The sequence below is a fragment of the Cnephaeus nilssonii genome (assembly GCF_951640355.1).
Source record: "Cnephaeus nilssonii genome assembly, chromosome: 19".
Lineage (NCBI taxonomy): Eukaryota > Metazoa > Chordata > Mammalia > Chiroptera > Vespertilionidae > Cnephaeus > Cnephaeus nilssonii.
This window is the reverse complement of record NC_137090.1, coordinates 46,698,395-46,711,142: the sequence shown is the minus strand read 5'-3', so window position 1 is coordinate 46,711,142 and position 12,748 is coordinate 46,698,395. Positions and strand designations below refer to the sequence as shown.

General features: G+C 38.0%; 1 protein-coding gene across 1 annotated transcript in view; it reads left to right on the top strand.

Moving 5' to 3' along the window:
• Window positions 1-455: 455 nt before the first annotated feature.
• Window positions 456-12,748, top strand: part of TEKT3 (tektin 3) — a gene marked incomplete at both ends in the record, with an annotated part of 28,924 nt that continues 16,631 nt past the window's right edge. Inside the window, 3 exons of the mRNA XM_079798929.1 lie at window positions 456-1,034; window positions 3,915-3,998; window positions 10,064-10,134. Coding sequence (XP_079655055.1) covers window positions 456-1,034; window positions 3,915-3,998; window positions 10,064-10,134 — 734 coding nt within the window. The remainder of the gene's footprint in view (window positions 1,035-3,914; window positions 3,999-10,063; window positions 10,135-12,748) is intronic.

Here is a 12,748-nt window from a genome sequence, read left to right as displayed (position 1 = left end):
AAGAAGTACTATCATTCCCAATTGAAAGATGATGCAACTGAGGCACAAAGAGGTTAAGTAATTTGCCCAATGTCACATGGCTCGTAAGTAGAAGAGCCAAGATTTGAACCCCTATCTGTTGAAATGTGTAGTTTAGGCTCTTAATTTGAAATTTTTGTAAGACAATATTACTTCTTGTAACTTGAAAATATTTTAAAAATTCAAATAGCCAATCTAAAAATGTGATTTTTAATATATTTGGAGACAGAAATGAAAAAATGTTGGAATATATTATCATTGGTAAAGGTGGGTATCAAAGTAAAACAAATATGTATTAGGGAGCACTGCTACTAACACTAAGTCAGATGTGGCCTTTTATTTGTAAATTTTCACCAAAGATTGAATTATGTGACTGTCTATTTTTACCTTTTTTCCCCTTTTAAACAGGAGAGATTTACAAGTAGTGTTTGAGCATCATGGAGTTTTTAGGTTCAACTTTAACGGCAACTTATGCCCACCCTAGACCAACACCAACCAACTTTCTACCAGCCATCAGTACCGTGACATCAAGCTATAGGGACCGCTTCCCGCACTACAATTTAACACATAGCTTGAGTCTTCCTTGGAGACCAAGCACATACTACAAAGTAGCTGCAGACTCACCAACCTTGGGCCCCTACTGCACCAGATCTCAGAAGGTGTCCGAGAGCACCATGCTCCCCTTTGTTTCCAATAGAACCACTCTCTTCACGCGGTACACTCCTGATGATTGGTATAGGTCCAATTTAACCAACTATCAAGAATCCAACACTTCCCGACATAATTCAGAGAGTCTAAGAGTAGATACATCTCGCTTGATTCAAGACAAATATCAACAAACAAGAAAAACCCAGGCAGATTCCACTCAAAATTTGGGAGAACGAGTCAACGACATAGGATTTTGGAAATCTGAAATAATTCATGAGCTGGATTCAATGATTGGAGAGACCAATGAACTAACTGATGTTAAGAAAAAATTGGAGAGGGCTTTGATGGAGACGGAAGCCCCTCTTCAGGTAAATATAAGACCTTATGATTAATGACTCCATTGTTACAATTATAATTCACTGGTTGAATTTCTGAGGTTATTTATTGGCTGAATTGTGTTTTATTTCACCTGTAGAAGTCAGCCTCTATCAATAAATTTGTAACTGATGCCAGTAATGTTAAAACAATTGCTATTTTTACACATTATACAGAACAATCATATAAGCAGAAAGAATTCTGAATGTAAAACAAAGGAGGCTAATTAAAGAGACACCTTGGAACACACAATATATTTAAGAGATGGGAAGATGAAATTTTCATCTTGGTCATCCTGGATTAATATAAACAACATTTGGGGGAAAAATACACCCATAAAACCAACTATTTGTTTAGTCTGGGTTGTGAAATGCCTGTGTATACAGTATAATTCCATTTCCTGGCACAAGGAAGTGATCAAATGAGACCTTCTTTATATATATCTATAACAATAAAAGGGTAATATGCTAATTAAACCAGATGTCCTTCTGGACGTCATTCCAGACGTCCTTCCTGACAAAGCCAGGGCCAGAGGGAAGCCAGCCCAGGTCTTGGGTGCCTGTGGGTGGCCTGAGGGAAGCCAGCCCAAGTCCCGGGTGCTGGAGGGAAGCCGGTGCCAGCAGCCAGGGGATGGAAGGCCTACTCTTGCACGAATTTTCATGCATTGGGCCTCATATATATATATGATTTCAGAGAGAAAGGGAGAGGGAGAGATAGAAACATCAATGATGAGAGAGAATCATTGATCGGCTGCCTCCTTCACGCCCCCTACTGGGGATCAAGCCTGCAACCCAGGCATGTGCCCTGACCAGGAATTGAAGTGTGACCTTCTGGTTCACAGGTTGATGCTCAACCATGGAGCCACACCAGTCAGGCCAAACGTGATCTTCTTAGGAGATGGAATAGTTTGGTTGAATAGGGAAATGGGACTGAGGTTAAGCCAGTTGGGGGCATGGAGGCCACATTACAGTTGGTTACTGGCCTCTGACCAGGCTTCTGAGTGGATTCAAATTGCCTCCAATCTTCTGAGTGTGTGAGGGCCCTCCAACCTCATTCTGTACACCATCACTGAAAGAAGACATTCTGTGTGTGTGTGTGTGTGTGTGTGTGTGTGTGTGTGTGTGTGTGTGAGCAAAGCTCATTCATTTTTCTTCATATTTGTGTGACTTATTTGCCACATGGTAAGCATTTGCCATAGTTTATTGTTACATCTGTAGTGGCTGATGTAACCACTACAGATGTAACAATCAAGTATCAAGGAGCTGATGTCTAGTGGGTTGAAGAGTTTGTTGGAGACCCCTGCACACTGTTACTCTCTTTGTGCCCCCTCTCCATTAAAAACAAGCACATACAAATACATGCAACCCACCAGAAATTTTAAGAGAGGTTGATAGACACTAATGATGTCATTTAAAGTAACTCATCATGAATTGTTTTTTGGGGATTAGAAACCCTTTTGTACTTTCTCTGTGCTCCACTCAGTGTGAGGATTTCTGGTCTATTCTACGCCCTACCACATCCAACCGCACTTACTTTAAATTATCCTGACAAGTGCTCCTTTCAGAGATGACTGCTTTCAGTGAGATGGTTCTCACTTGAATTAATTTTTTTCTTCAATTTTTGTCCAGAAGTTTTTGATTATTTATTATCAACATAGTATCAGAAGGCCCTGATTAAAATTAGTTAGTCATGTAAACTGATCCCTCTCAAAAGAGAAAATATAGATTGCCAACTCATGGAAAAAATGTTAAAACTTCATAAAAATGCTAATTAAATCAATGAAGTAACCATCTTTGGCCTAAAAAATTAACAAAAAATTGACAACACCTAGGATTGGCAAAGTTCAGAAAGTGGACACTTTCATATATTGCTGGTAGGACTGTGGAAAGAAGAAAATTCCTGGAAAATGATTTAGTAATACACATTAAAATAATCAGAGTTCCTGTCAACTCATTAATCATCTTCTAGCAAATGTAAATTGCACTATTAAAAAATTAAAGATTCACTCAAAGATTTTATTCAATGATGTTATATCTGGATTATAATGTTCATACTATTATATTTAAAATAATTTAAAATTTAACATTATAAAGTCACTACGTATCATGATATAGTCTTTGAAAAAATATTTTAGCAATTATGTAATGTTATTTCATACTTAATTTATGGTTAGCAATCTAAGCTATTTTCCATTGGTGCCATTAATATACTTTGTCTCCAAGATTATTTTATGAATAAGGCCTATCATTTAATGTCAACTCTAAAAAGCATAATATAACATTATAAGGACACTATAATCTCTGTTTTGTTAAAAACAAACAAACAAAACAGTGATAGAAGTATGGCTAAATCATCTTCTATTTGTATTTTTCTCTTTAATGGATAAGACCATTTTATTTTTATAATTGCCTTTTTAAAAATAATCACTTGGATTTTGGCTACACAAATATTTCGGTGTCTTTAAAGACAATCATTTGTTTTTTTCCTTACTTTTCTTATAAAAATATTTGGAGATAATATAAATAATACCTTGAAGACTCAGGTTATTCTGTAGAAGAAATTAACACCTAGTTGTTTTCTCAGAATGCTAATTTGTGGAGATCAAGTTAATGCTATCTGCTTCATTTTGTCAACTCACCAAATTAGGAAAAATTTCAAACTACAATTCAAGAGCCAACACTTTACCTTCTAACTAGAACAAGGGATTTACTTAGTTGTCATGGTTGGTTTCACCCTACATTTCCAACAAAATGGCTTGAGAAGTTGGTATTGGGAGTGTTTGTTGACTTGTGTTAGAAGCAGGTCAATAGACACTCAGGTCACTGGTGCTAGTCAGTTTGTGTCAGAGGTTTTCCTGCTCTGTGTATCTGCAGGTAGCTCGGGAATGTCTGTTTCATCGAGAGAAGAGAATGGGCATCGACCTAGTTCATGATGAAGTAGAAACAGAGCTGCTGACGGTAAATACGGGGGGAAATGCTTCAACCAGAAACTTAGCTGCCAACGTGCATTTAATATTAAAACATAAGTGATGTTACCTATAGCCACTTATAAATAAGAAATTATAACATCAAGTGTTTATAGCATTTAGAAAACAACCTTTTCAGGCTATAAAAGTAATAGATAATTTAGAGAATTTGAAAGATACAGAAAAGGATAAAGAAAGATAAAAATCACCTGAATCTGACTTACACAGAAATCACTATTAATTTGGGGGTAGTTAAGCTTTCTTTTTATTAATAACAGTTAGATACCTCCCAACTTAAAGACACACAGACATGTCTTCAGGACTAGAAATATACAGTATATATGAATTTGATTAGTGATTTTTTTTAGATCAGTGCTCAATGGTGATTATTATTAAATATACATGTGGGAAGGCAGCACTGTTTTTAAAAATATCATTTTTAGAGCAGTTTTAGGTTCACAGCAAAATTGAGAGGAAGGCACATATAATCCCTATAGTCACACATGCATAGCAGCCTCAGTTACCAATACCCCCCACCGGAATGGTACATTTGTTATAATTGATGAACCTACATGGACACATCATCTTCACCCAAAGTCCATAGTTTACCCATAGGGTTCACTCTTGGTGTTGTAAATCCTATGGGATTGGACAAATGTACATGCATCCTCCATTATGGAATCATACAAAGTATTTTCACTGCCCTAAGAATTCTCTGTGCTCTGCTGATTCACATCCCCAACCCCAATAGTGATTTATTCATTTCAAATTTTGTATTGATTATTATTTCCACACATCATTATATATGCTTTAATACATTGTTTTAATGGTTACATCATGTTCCACTACCATTTTTAAAAAAAATCAATGCTCTCTTTTTTTAATAATTAGGTTGTTTCCCTTCCTCCTCCTCCTTCTCCTCCTCTTCCTCCTTCTTCTTCCTCTTCTTCTCTTTATCCTCCTTGTTCTTCTATTTTAATAACACTGCAGTGTACAAATATATTATTGATAACTACATGTATTTTTATTATTTCCTTAGAATACATTTCAAAAAATGTAACTGGTGTGTCAAAGGGTATAGGCATTCAGCAAGCTTTTGGTATATAGCCAAATTGCCATCAGAATCTTATTGTTATATCTGCACTCCCATTTATTTCTCCCACTGTGCTCTTTTCCACCTTACACCAATTCAATATTACTTCTAAGTCATACTGACCTTCATTTCCTAGGCTTGCTCCCACAGATCTCTGCCATTCCTTAAGATCAGCCATTATATGCCTGGGCCCTTCCTAATTTCTCTCTCTCTCTCTCTCTCTCTCTCTTTCTTCTCAGCCATATCCTCTATTAAGCATTAGTTCTATATCCCTAAGTACCAGTCAAACATATTTACACTGGTGACTCAGCTTTTGGTTCAGATTCATCAAGCCTGAAAGTGAATTTTTCTTCTATCTTGATGCCTTCTGCTTTCTGCTTTCTATTAATGGTACCTAGGTTCTCCCATTACCATGGCATGTCTTGCTGACTCCCATCACCTCTGTAATCAGTTTCCAGCTCCTGTACATTGTTCCTCTGATTTGTTTCTCACCTCTCTCTTTTCCACTTCATTCTCCATACCATTGTTCTAATCATCCTTTCCTCCTTCATAGCTATTAAATGTAAAATCTGTAAATACCTTGTTGTCACTGAGATGCAGTAAATTATAAGCCACTTCTAACAGTTTGACTTCATGAGTTTGCCCACAAACATAACATTTCTAAGAGATTTCATTTGAAACTAGGATACTTTAGTGTTTCCATAATTCTAGCTCTAAAAACTGCACCCAGTGAAAGCTTTTAAAATATCAGTGATTAGGTCCAACTTCCAGAAATTCTGATTCAAATCTGGAGTGGGGACTAGGCATTGATATTTAAAAATATTCCCCAAATAATTTTAATTAACATCCAGAGTTAAGAAACACTTTTTTAAAAACTACAAAATAGTATCAATAGAAATTAATAGCTAAATAAATTATCACATTATGTTCATATATTGGAAGGCTTAAATAGTGCTAAGATGGTAGTACTTCCTAAAATGATCCATAGATTCAACACAATTCTATTCAAAATCCCAAGCTGACTTCTTTGTAAAAATTGACAAGCACATCCTAAAATTTACACCAAACTTCAAAGGATGCAGAATAGTCAAAATAATATTAAAAAAGAAGAAAGTTGAAGGACTTTTTGGTTTCAAAACTTACTACAATGCTACAATACAAGGAAAGACATATAGATCAATGGAATAGCATTTGATAATCCAGAAATAAACACACATTTATGATCAATTAATCTTTAGTCTGGGTGCCAAGACTATTAAAATGGGAAAGGGCTATTTTCTTCAACAAATGGTGCTTAGACAGTTGGATATCTACATACAAAGGACTGAAGTTGGCCCCCTACCTCACACCATATAAAAAAAGTTGAGTCAAAATGGATGAAAGACATAAATTTAAGAGCTAAAACTGTAAAACTCTAAGAAGAAAACATAGGCATAAATATTTATGACATTGGAATAGGCAGTAGTTTCTTAAATATTATACCAAAAGCACAAACAATGTAAGAAACAAATACATACACTTGGTCATCATCAAAATGAAAAATTTTGATGATTCAAAGAACATCATCAACAAAGTGAGAAGACAATCACAGAATGGAAGAAGACATTCTTTGCAAATCATACATCTTGATAAGGGACTTGTATCTAGAAAAAAAAACCTCTTACAACAAAAACAAACAATCAAAAAGCCCAGTTCAAAACTGGGCAAAGGGAGTTCTACAAAACTCCAAAGAGGGTGTAAAAATGCCTAATAAGCATAAAAAAATGCTCAGCAATATTAGTCATCAGGGAAATTCAAATAAAACCACAATAAAATATCACTTCACACCCATTAGGATTGCTAAACTAAAAAATAAAAAAATAAGAAATAGCAAGTGTTGGTGAGAATATGGGGAAATTAGAACCCTCATACAATGCTGGTGGGGATGTAAAATGATGTAGCTGATTTGGAAGATGGTTAAACAGAGTTATAATATGATTCAGTAATTCTACACCTTTGTATTTACCCAAGAGAAAAGGAAGTACATGGCCACACAAAAGCTTGTACATGAATGTTCATAGCAGCATTATTCGTCACAGCCATTTAGAAACTGCTAAATGCCCATCAGCTGATGAATGATAAATAAAACGCGGTCTCTCCATACAATAGAATGCTGTTCAGCCATAAAAAGGAATAGAGTGCTGCTGCATTCTACTACATGAATGATCCTTGAACAGATTCTGCTGCGTGAAGGAAGCCTGTGGCCAAGGATCACACACTGCATGATTCCATTGATATGAAATGTCCAGATTAGGGAACTCTACAGAGACTGACAGTAGATTAGTGTCTGCCCAGGAGAAGGCGGTTTAGGGATTGGAAACTGGGGATTGCAGCTAAGGGGTATGTTGTTTCTTTGGTGGATAATGAACATGTTTTAAAAATTGGTTCTGGTGATAGTTATGCAACTCTGTGAATAAAAACCATTGAATTGTACATGAATTCTGTTGTATGTGAACAATATCTCAATAAAACTAATTTTTTAGAAAAAAACAAGTAGCACTACTTTAGAGGCAAATATTTTCCAGGTCAGTGCCAGACACTGCTTTACCTCAAAACACCAGGGTCTGTGATTAGACTAATGGCTCATCAACTGAGGTCTGTGATTAGACTAATGGTTCATCACCCTGGCCAAGTAGTTCAAGCAGTGACTGTATCTTGTAACCTACTCAAGGAAATGGTATTAGCATACCTTATTTTTATCAAAACAGGTCTCAGGTTGTTTTTTTTTAAATAACTAAGAGTGAATATTATTTTTAAAAAGGAAATAGCTTTAAAAGGCTTGCTTTTGAAAAAATGTGAGTAGAATGAAATATTTTCTCATGAATTCTGTTGATTCTTTCAGTCAGTGGTTTTCACCAAATTCTTACAAAGTGGCTTCTCTGGGGGAACTAATCAGGACATTATATTAATGGAACTCCTAGATCAAGCTAATTTCTTGGACTTTAAGCAAAATGAACCTTTGAGTGCAGATTAATGAGTAAATCAACATTGGGGATAGTCTCAACAGGTTTTAGACATTTAGACCTTCCTGCCTCCAACCCTCTGACATTTACCATATGGCATTATTTAAATTCATATATAAAAATTATTTTTGAAGTATTTTTTATGATAAGAGTCTCATTAAAAGTTTTTTTTTTCCACTAAAAGTCCCAGGAATGCCCACCACGTGCATTGTGTACACAGAATATAAGGGTTTTGGGTTTTAAGTGGCATTTTTAAAGCATGACTCAGTGCATCTTTTGACAACACCCACCTCAATGAAATAGCCACACACACACACACACACACACACACACACACACACACACAGCCATAAAGAGGAAGACCACCAACACTGAAAACTGGGACTGACGCACAGGCTGCTGTGAGAATTTGAGAAGTCTTTGCTACCTGTAAGGGCAGAGGAACCTTGATAACATGTGTTAGGAATTTTCATTTACTTCATTAATTTAGAATATTAAAGAATCAGACAGTAATAGCTGAAATAACTCTAGGGATATTCAATATTTTTATGTTACATAATTAAACAATAAAAGATAAGACTATATAGTTGAGTAATAATTAACATTGGAATTAAAGGACTTTATAACCAAATTAGCAAGGCAGAAATGAAAAGGAGCTATTTAATTATTTGATAGTTTAACACATAGAAATCATAAATGTCTATGTATCAAAAACACCATGCACAAAATATAAAGGCAAAGGCCAAACTGTAAAAAACACACCTATGTATTTAACACACATACAGAAACACACACACACACACACACACACACACACACACACACACACATATATATACACATACATATATATATATATATGTAGGTATGTATGTATGTATATATGGCATATTTGATGGGAAAAGATTGACTTTTACATATAAGAACACATAAGTTAATTTTAAAAACAACGGAAAAAGTGGACAAGCACAAAAGAAGAAAGCCAAATGGTGAACAAATGCATAGTCATAGCATTAACCCACACATTTGGGCAGGTGTGCGCTTTGGGGGCCCTATCACATTGGCAGAGATTAAGAGGAGTCATTATGGCTAGTTGGTGTGGGAGCTGAGGAAGCACACACCCACTTATGGTTGTAAATGGGCATAGCTTTTCTGAAAGGCAATTTGGCTGCACTTGTCAAAACCTGAAAAAAAGGTTACCCTTTGGCGATGTCTAAATATTTATTGAAGTTGTTCATCACAGCATTGTTTAATGTCATGGGGAAATGTTCAAGTTTAAAATTTAAAAGCAAGCCACAAAACAGTGTGTATAGTATGATCACTCTTCACTTGTAACAATTTTGTGCACTTTTTAAATATCATCTTGGTACTATTTTGAGTTTTTAGATCTTCTAATGTGAATATCAGAGGAAACCAAATGTTTATTTTAAAAACTGTTACAATACCTATTATATATAATGTATACATAATAGCAGCATCAAAATCCCACACGTGAGGTCAAGCAGAGCGGCGGGACTACGGAGCACAGTGGGCCAGTGGGGCAGGAAGGCTGGGACCAAAGAGCTGGGCATGTTGGAGGGTACATCACGGCCAGAGACAAGCCCCTTTTTGACTGCCTTTCCCCTCCCTGATTTACTGTCTTGGAAGAATAGTTAATATTCACTTTGCACATCACCAGAATTTTGTTTGTTTAGAACCAGAGATGTAAAAAACCTTGAAATCTTACCCCTGTCCCAGCTTGTTCCATGATACGATTTCTTATAGCCCTATAAATAATGAATTTCAGCCTGATATTTAGATCACAATGTTATTGGGGCATATATGTAAATAGTGGATATAAAGTTGTTTACTTGTTTAACCAGAAACACAATTTTCCTTTATCGATGTTTTGTTATATTGTTGACTTTGAATGCAATGCTCAATAACAAAAAACATTAATGTGTGTGTTTTTCAATTGAGTAGGAAGTTGATGATATTCTGTGTTGTCAAGAAAGGATGAAGCTGCATTTGGATAAGGCTGTGGCCCAACTTGCGTAAGAGCTTTACCTCATACAATGTAAAACCTATAACCTCTCATACAATGTAAGATCTATTATGACACTATAATTCTATACCTTCCATTCAGATTTCTCTTAGCTTCTTATATAAAAACTAGAGGCCCAGTGCATGAAATTCGTGCATGGAGGGAGGTGTCCCTCAGCCCAGCCTTCACCCTCTCCAATCTGGGACATCCCTCTCACAATGCAGGACTGCTGACTCCCAACTGCTCACCTGCCTGCCTGCCTGATTGCCCCTAACCGCTTCTGCCTGCCAGCCTGATCACCCCCTAACCACTCCCCTGACAGCCTGATTGATGCCTAACTGTTCCCCTGACAGTCCAATTGCCCCTAACTGCCCTCCCCTGCTGGCCTGGTCACCCCCAACTGCCCTCCCCTGCAGGCCTGGTCCTCTCCAATTGCTCTCCCCTTCAGGCCTGGTTCCCCCCCAACTGTCCTCCCCTGCAGGCCTGGTCCCCCCCCCCAATTACCCTCCTCTGCTGGCCCTGTCACCCCCAACTGCCCTCCCCTGCCAGCATCTTGTGGCAGCCATCTTGTGTCCACATGGAGGCAGCCATCTTTGACCCTCTTGTGTATTGGAGTGATGGTCAATTTGCATATTATTTTATTAGATAGGATTTCTTATATATGGATACACAAACACACACATACGTGCTCACATGTGTTTTTATTTGGAGATTAAAATGAGTACTTGGAATACTTGCTTTACATTTTTATTTAAAAAATAATTTGAGATTTCATAGAAAGTATTTCTGTCTTAACTTGGAGTATGGCTAAGATTTCTTTTAACTCAAAAGACTGTTACTCTTTGATGAGAGAGTGACTTGTGGGTGTGCAGCCCCCAACAGTCGGAAGAGAGATGAACTGTGGTTCACTTTCATGTTTACTTCCTGTACCTCCTTAAGGACATGGCCTTCCCTGATTTCCTGGCAGAAATGCTCCTTCCTGCTCTGATCACATCATCTCAAAACTCATTACGACCATTGCTTAGCAATTGAATAGTAATTAATATTGGAATGAAGGACTTTTTAATCAACATGCATTACATCTCAACATTCATTCTTCGTTGCATTGTAACTGTTCATCCACCTTATTCTCTGCCAGACATGCATTCCTCTTTTCTCTGCAAGGGTGGATAAGTAGAAGATGTGAGAAGGGGGATAAGTAATCAGAGGAGGGGCTTGAGTAGTGATAATAACTGTCAACATAGAATGTGCTGGCTGGGGCTGCTGCCTGATATGAATAGACAGATCGGTGTTCATTTGGTTATGGTCACAGAAAGAAGTTCTGTGTATACTAATGTTGTCAAGGATTCTGCGTGACATCCTCAGAGTAGTGAGCCTTGTAGCCGTGTTGGTACTTCTTACTTAGCTTGCCCAGCCTGCCCATCAAGACAGCTGTAAAGGTGGGGGAGGTTCAGGTGTGTGAGATGTCTCTTGAACGCTTACTAGAAAGAGTCTGATTTGGAAATTGGTGACACTAGGTATGATAGTAATTAAGGATGACTCACTGCTTGTGGTTTAACTATACAATTTACTTAAGCTGTAGATACCCGGCAGTAGAGTTCCAATATCAACTTCTGGGTTCTGCTCCCTAGGAATTTCAGAATCACAGTTTAGTGAGGTTCAAAGAATTGCTTCTGTGGTTTTCTCCTGGTCCAGTTCTTCGTCCCCATTTTCTTTCATAATCCACATCCTGCTGCCGTCTTCTGGGTCCCTTGCCCTTCTTGGCCCAGATTGTGCTGCCCTGGACAGCACATTCTCCTCAATCTCCGTTACCGAGGATCCCCGGCGGCCCTGATCCAGCCTGTGTGAGAAGTTCCATTTCTGCGTGTGCACTTGCTTGGCCTCCTTGTTGGCAATCCTTTAAAGATCTAGGCGAGATGCCCACCTCACTTCCTGGGACGGCTTCCTCGGCATCTGGGGGCCTGAGCCTCAGATATGGCCACTAGGCTGGGTCCACCCAAGGTGATGGAAGGAGGAAAGGAGCAGTGAAGCACTTAGCTTGGATCTTCGCTGGAAATGGAATCTCATTGGGCACCAACATGGCAGCCAAGATTTCCCATCTTGGGCTAGCAGTAGGCTGGTGGGTTGCTGCCTCCAGGACTTTCCTTAGCTCTAGATAGCCGGAGAGATTCTGAGGTCAGGTCAGGGGAGGAAGGCTGGGGGTCATCCTCATCTGGGAAAACAAATGAGAAAGGCCTTCTAATCCTCGAGTTTCAACCAACAACCTGAGGGAAGAGGCCAAACCCAGAGTAGCAAGGGGAGATGCTACTAATGTGAATATCAGAGGAAACCAAATGTTTAGGCCTTGTTGTCCTTGGTCCTCCACACATGTGTACTGTTGCAGAATTCACAGAATGCAGGTGACTTGCCTGCTGGTACCCTCGGTTCCACTTCACAAATAACAATCAAAAAAGAGATCCAAAAGGTCAAGTCACTTACCCAAAAGCACAGGCTCAGTGGGAGGGATGCTGCAGCTAGAACCAGCCCATTCAATTCTGAGCAGGCTTTATTGAGTGACAGCTACATGCTAAAACAATTTTTGGAATACAGAAATGATTAAGAGCACCTAGTTGTTCTGCTTTTTC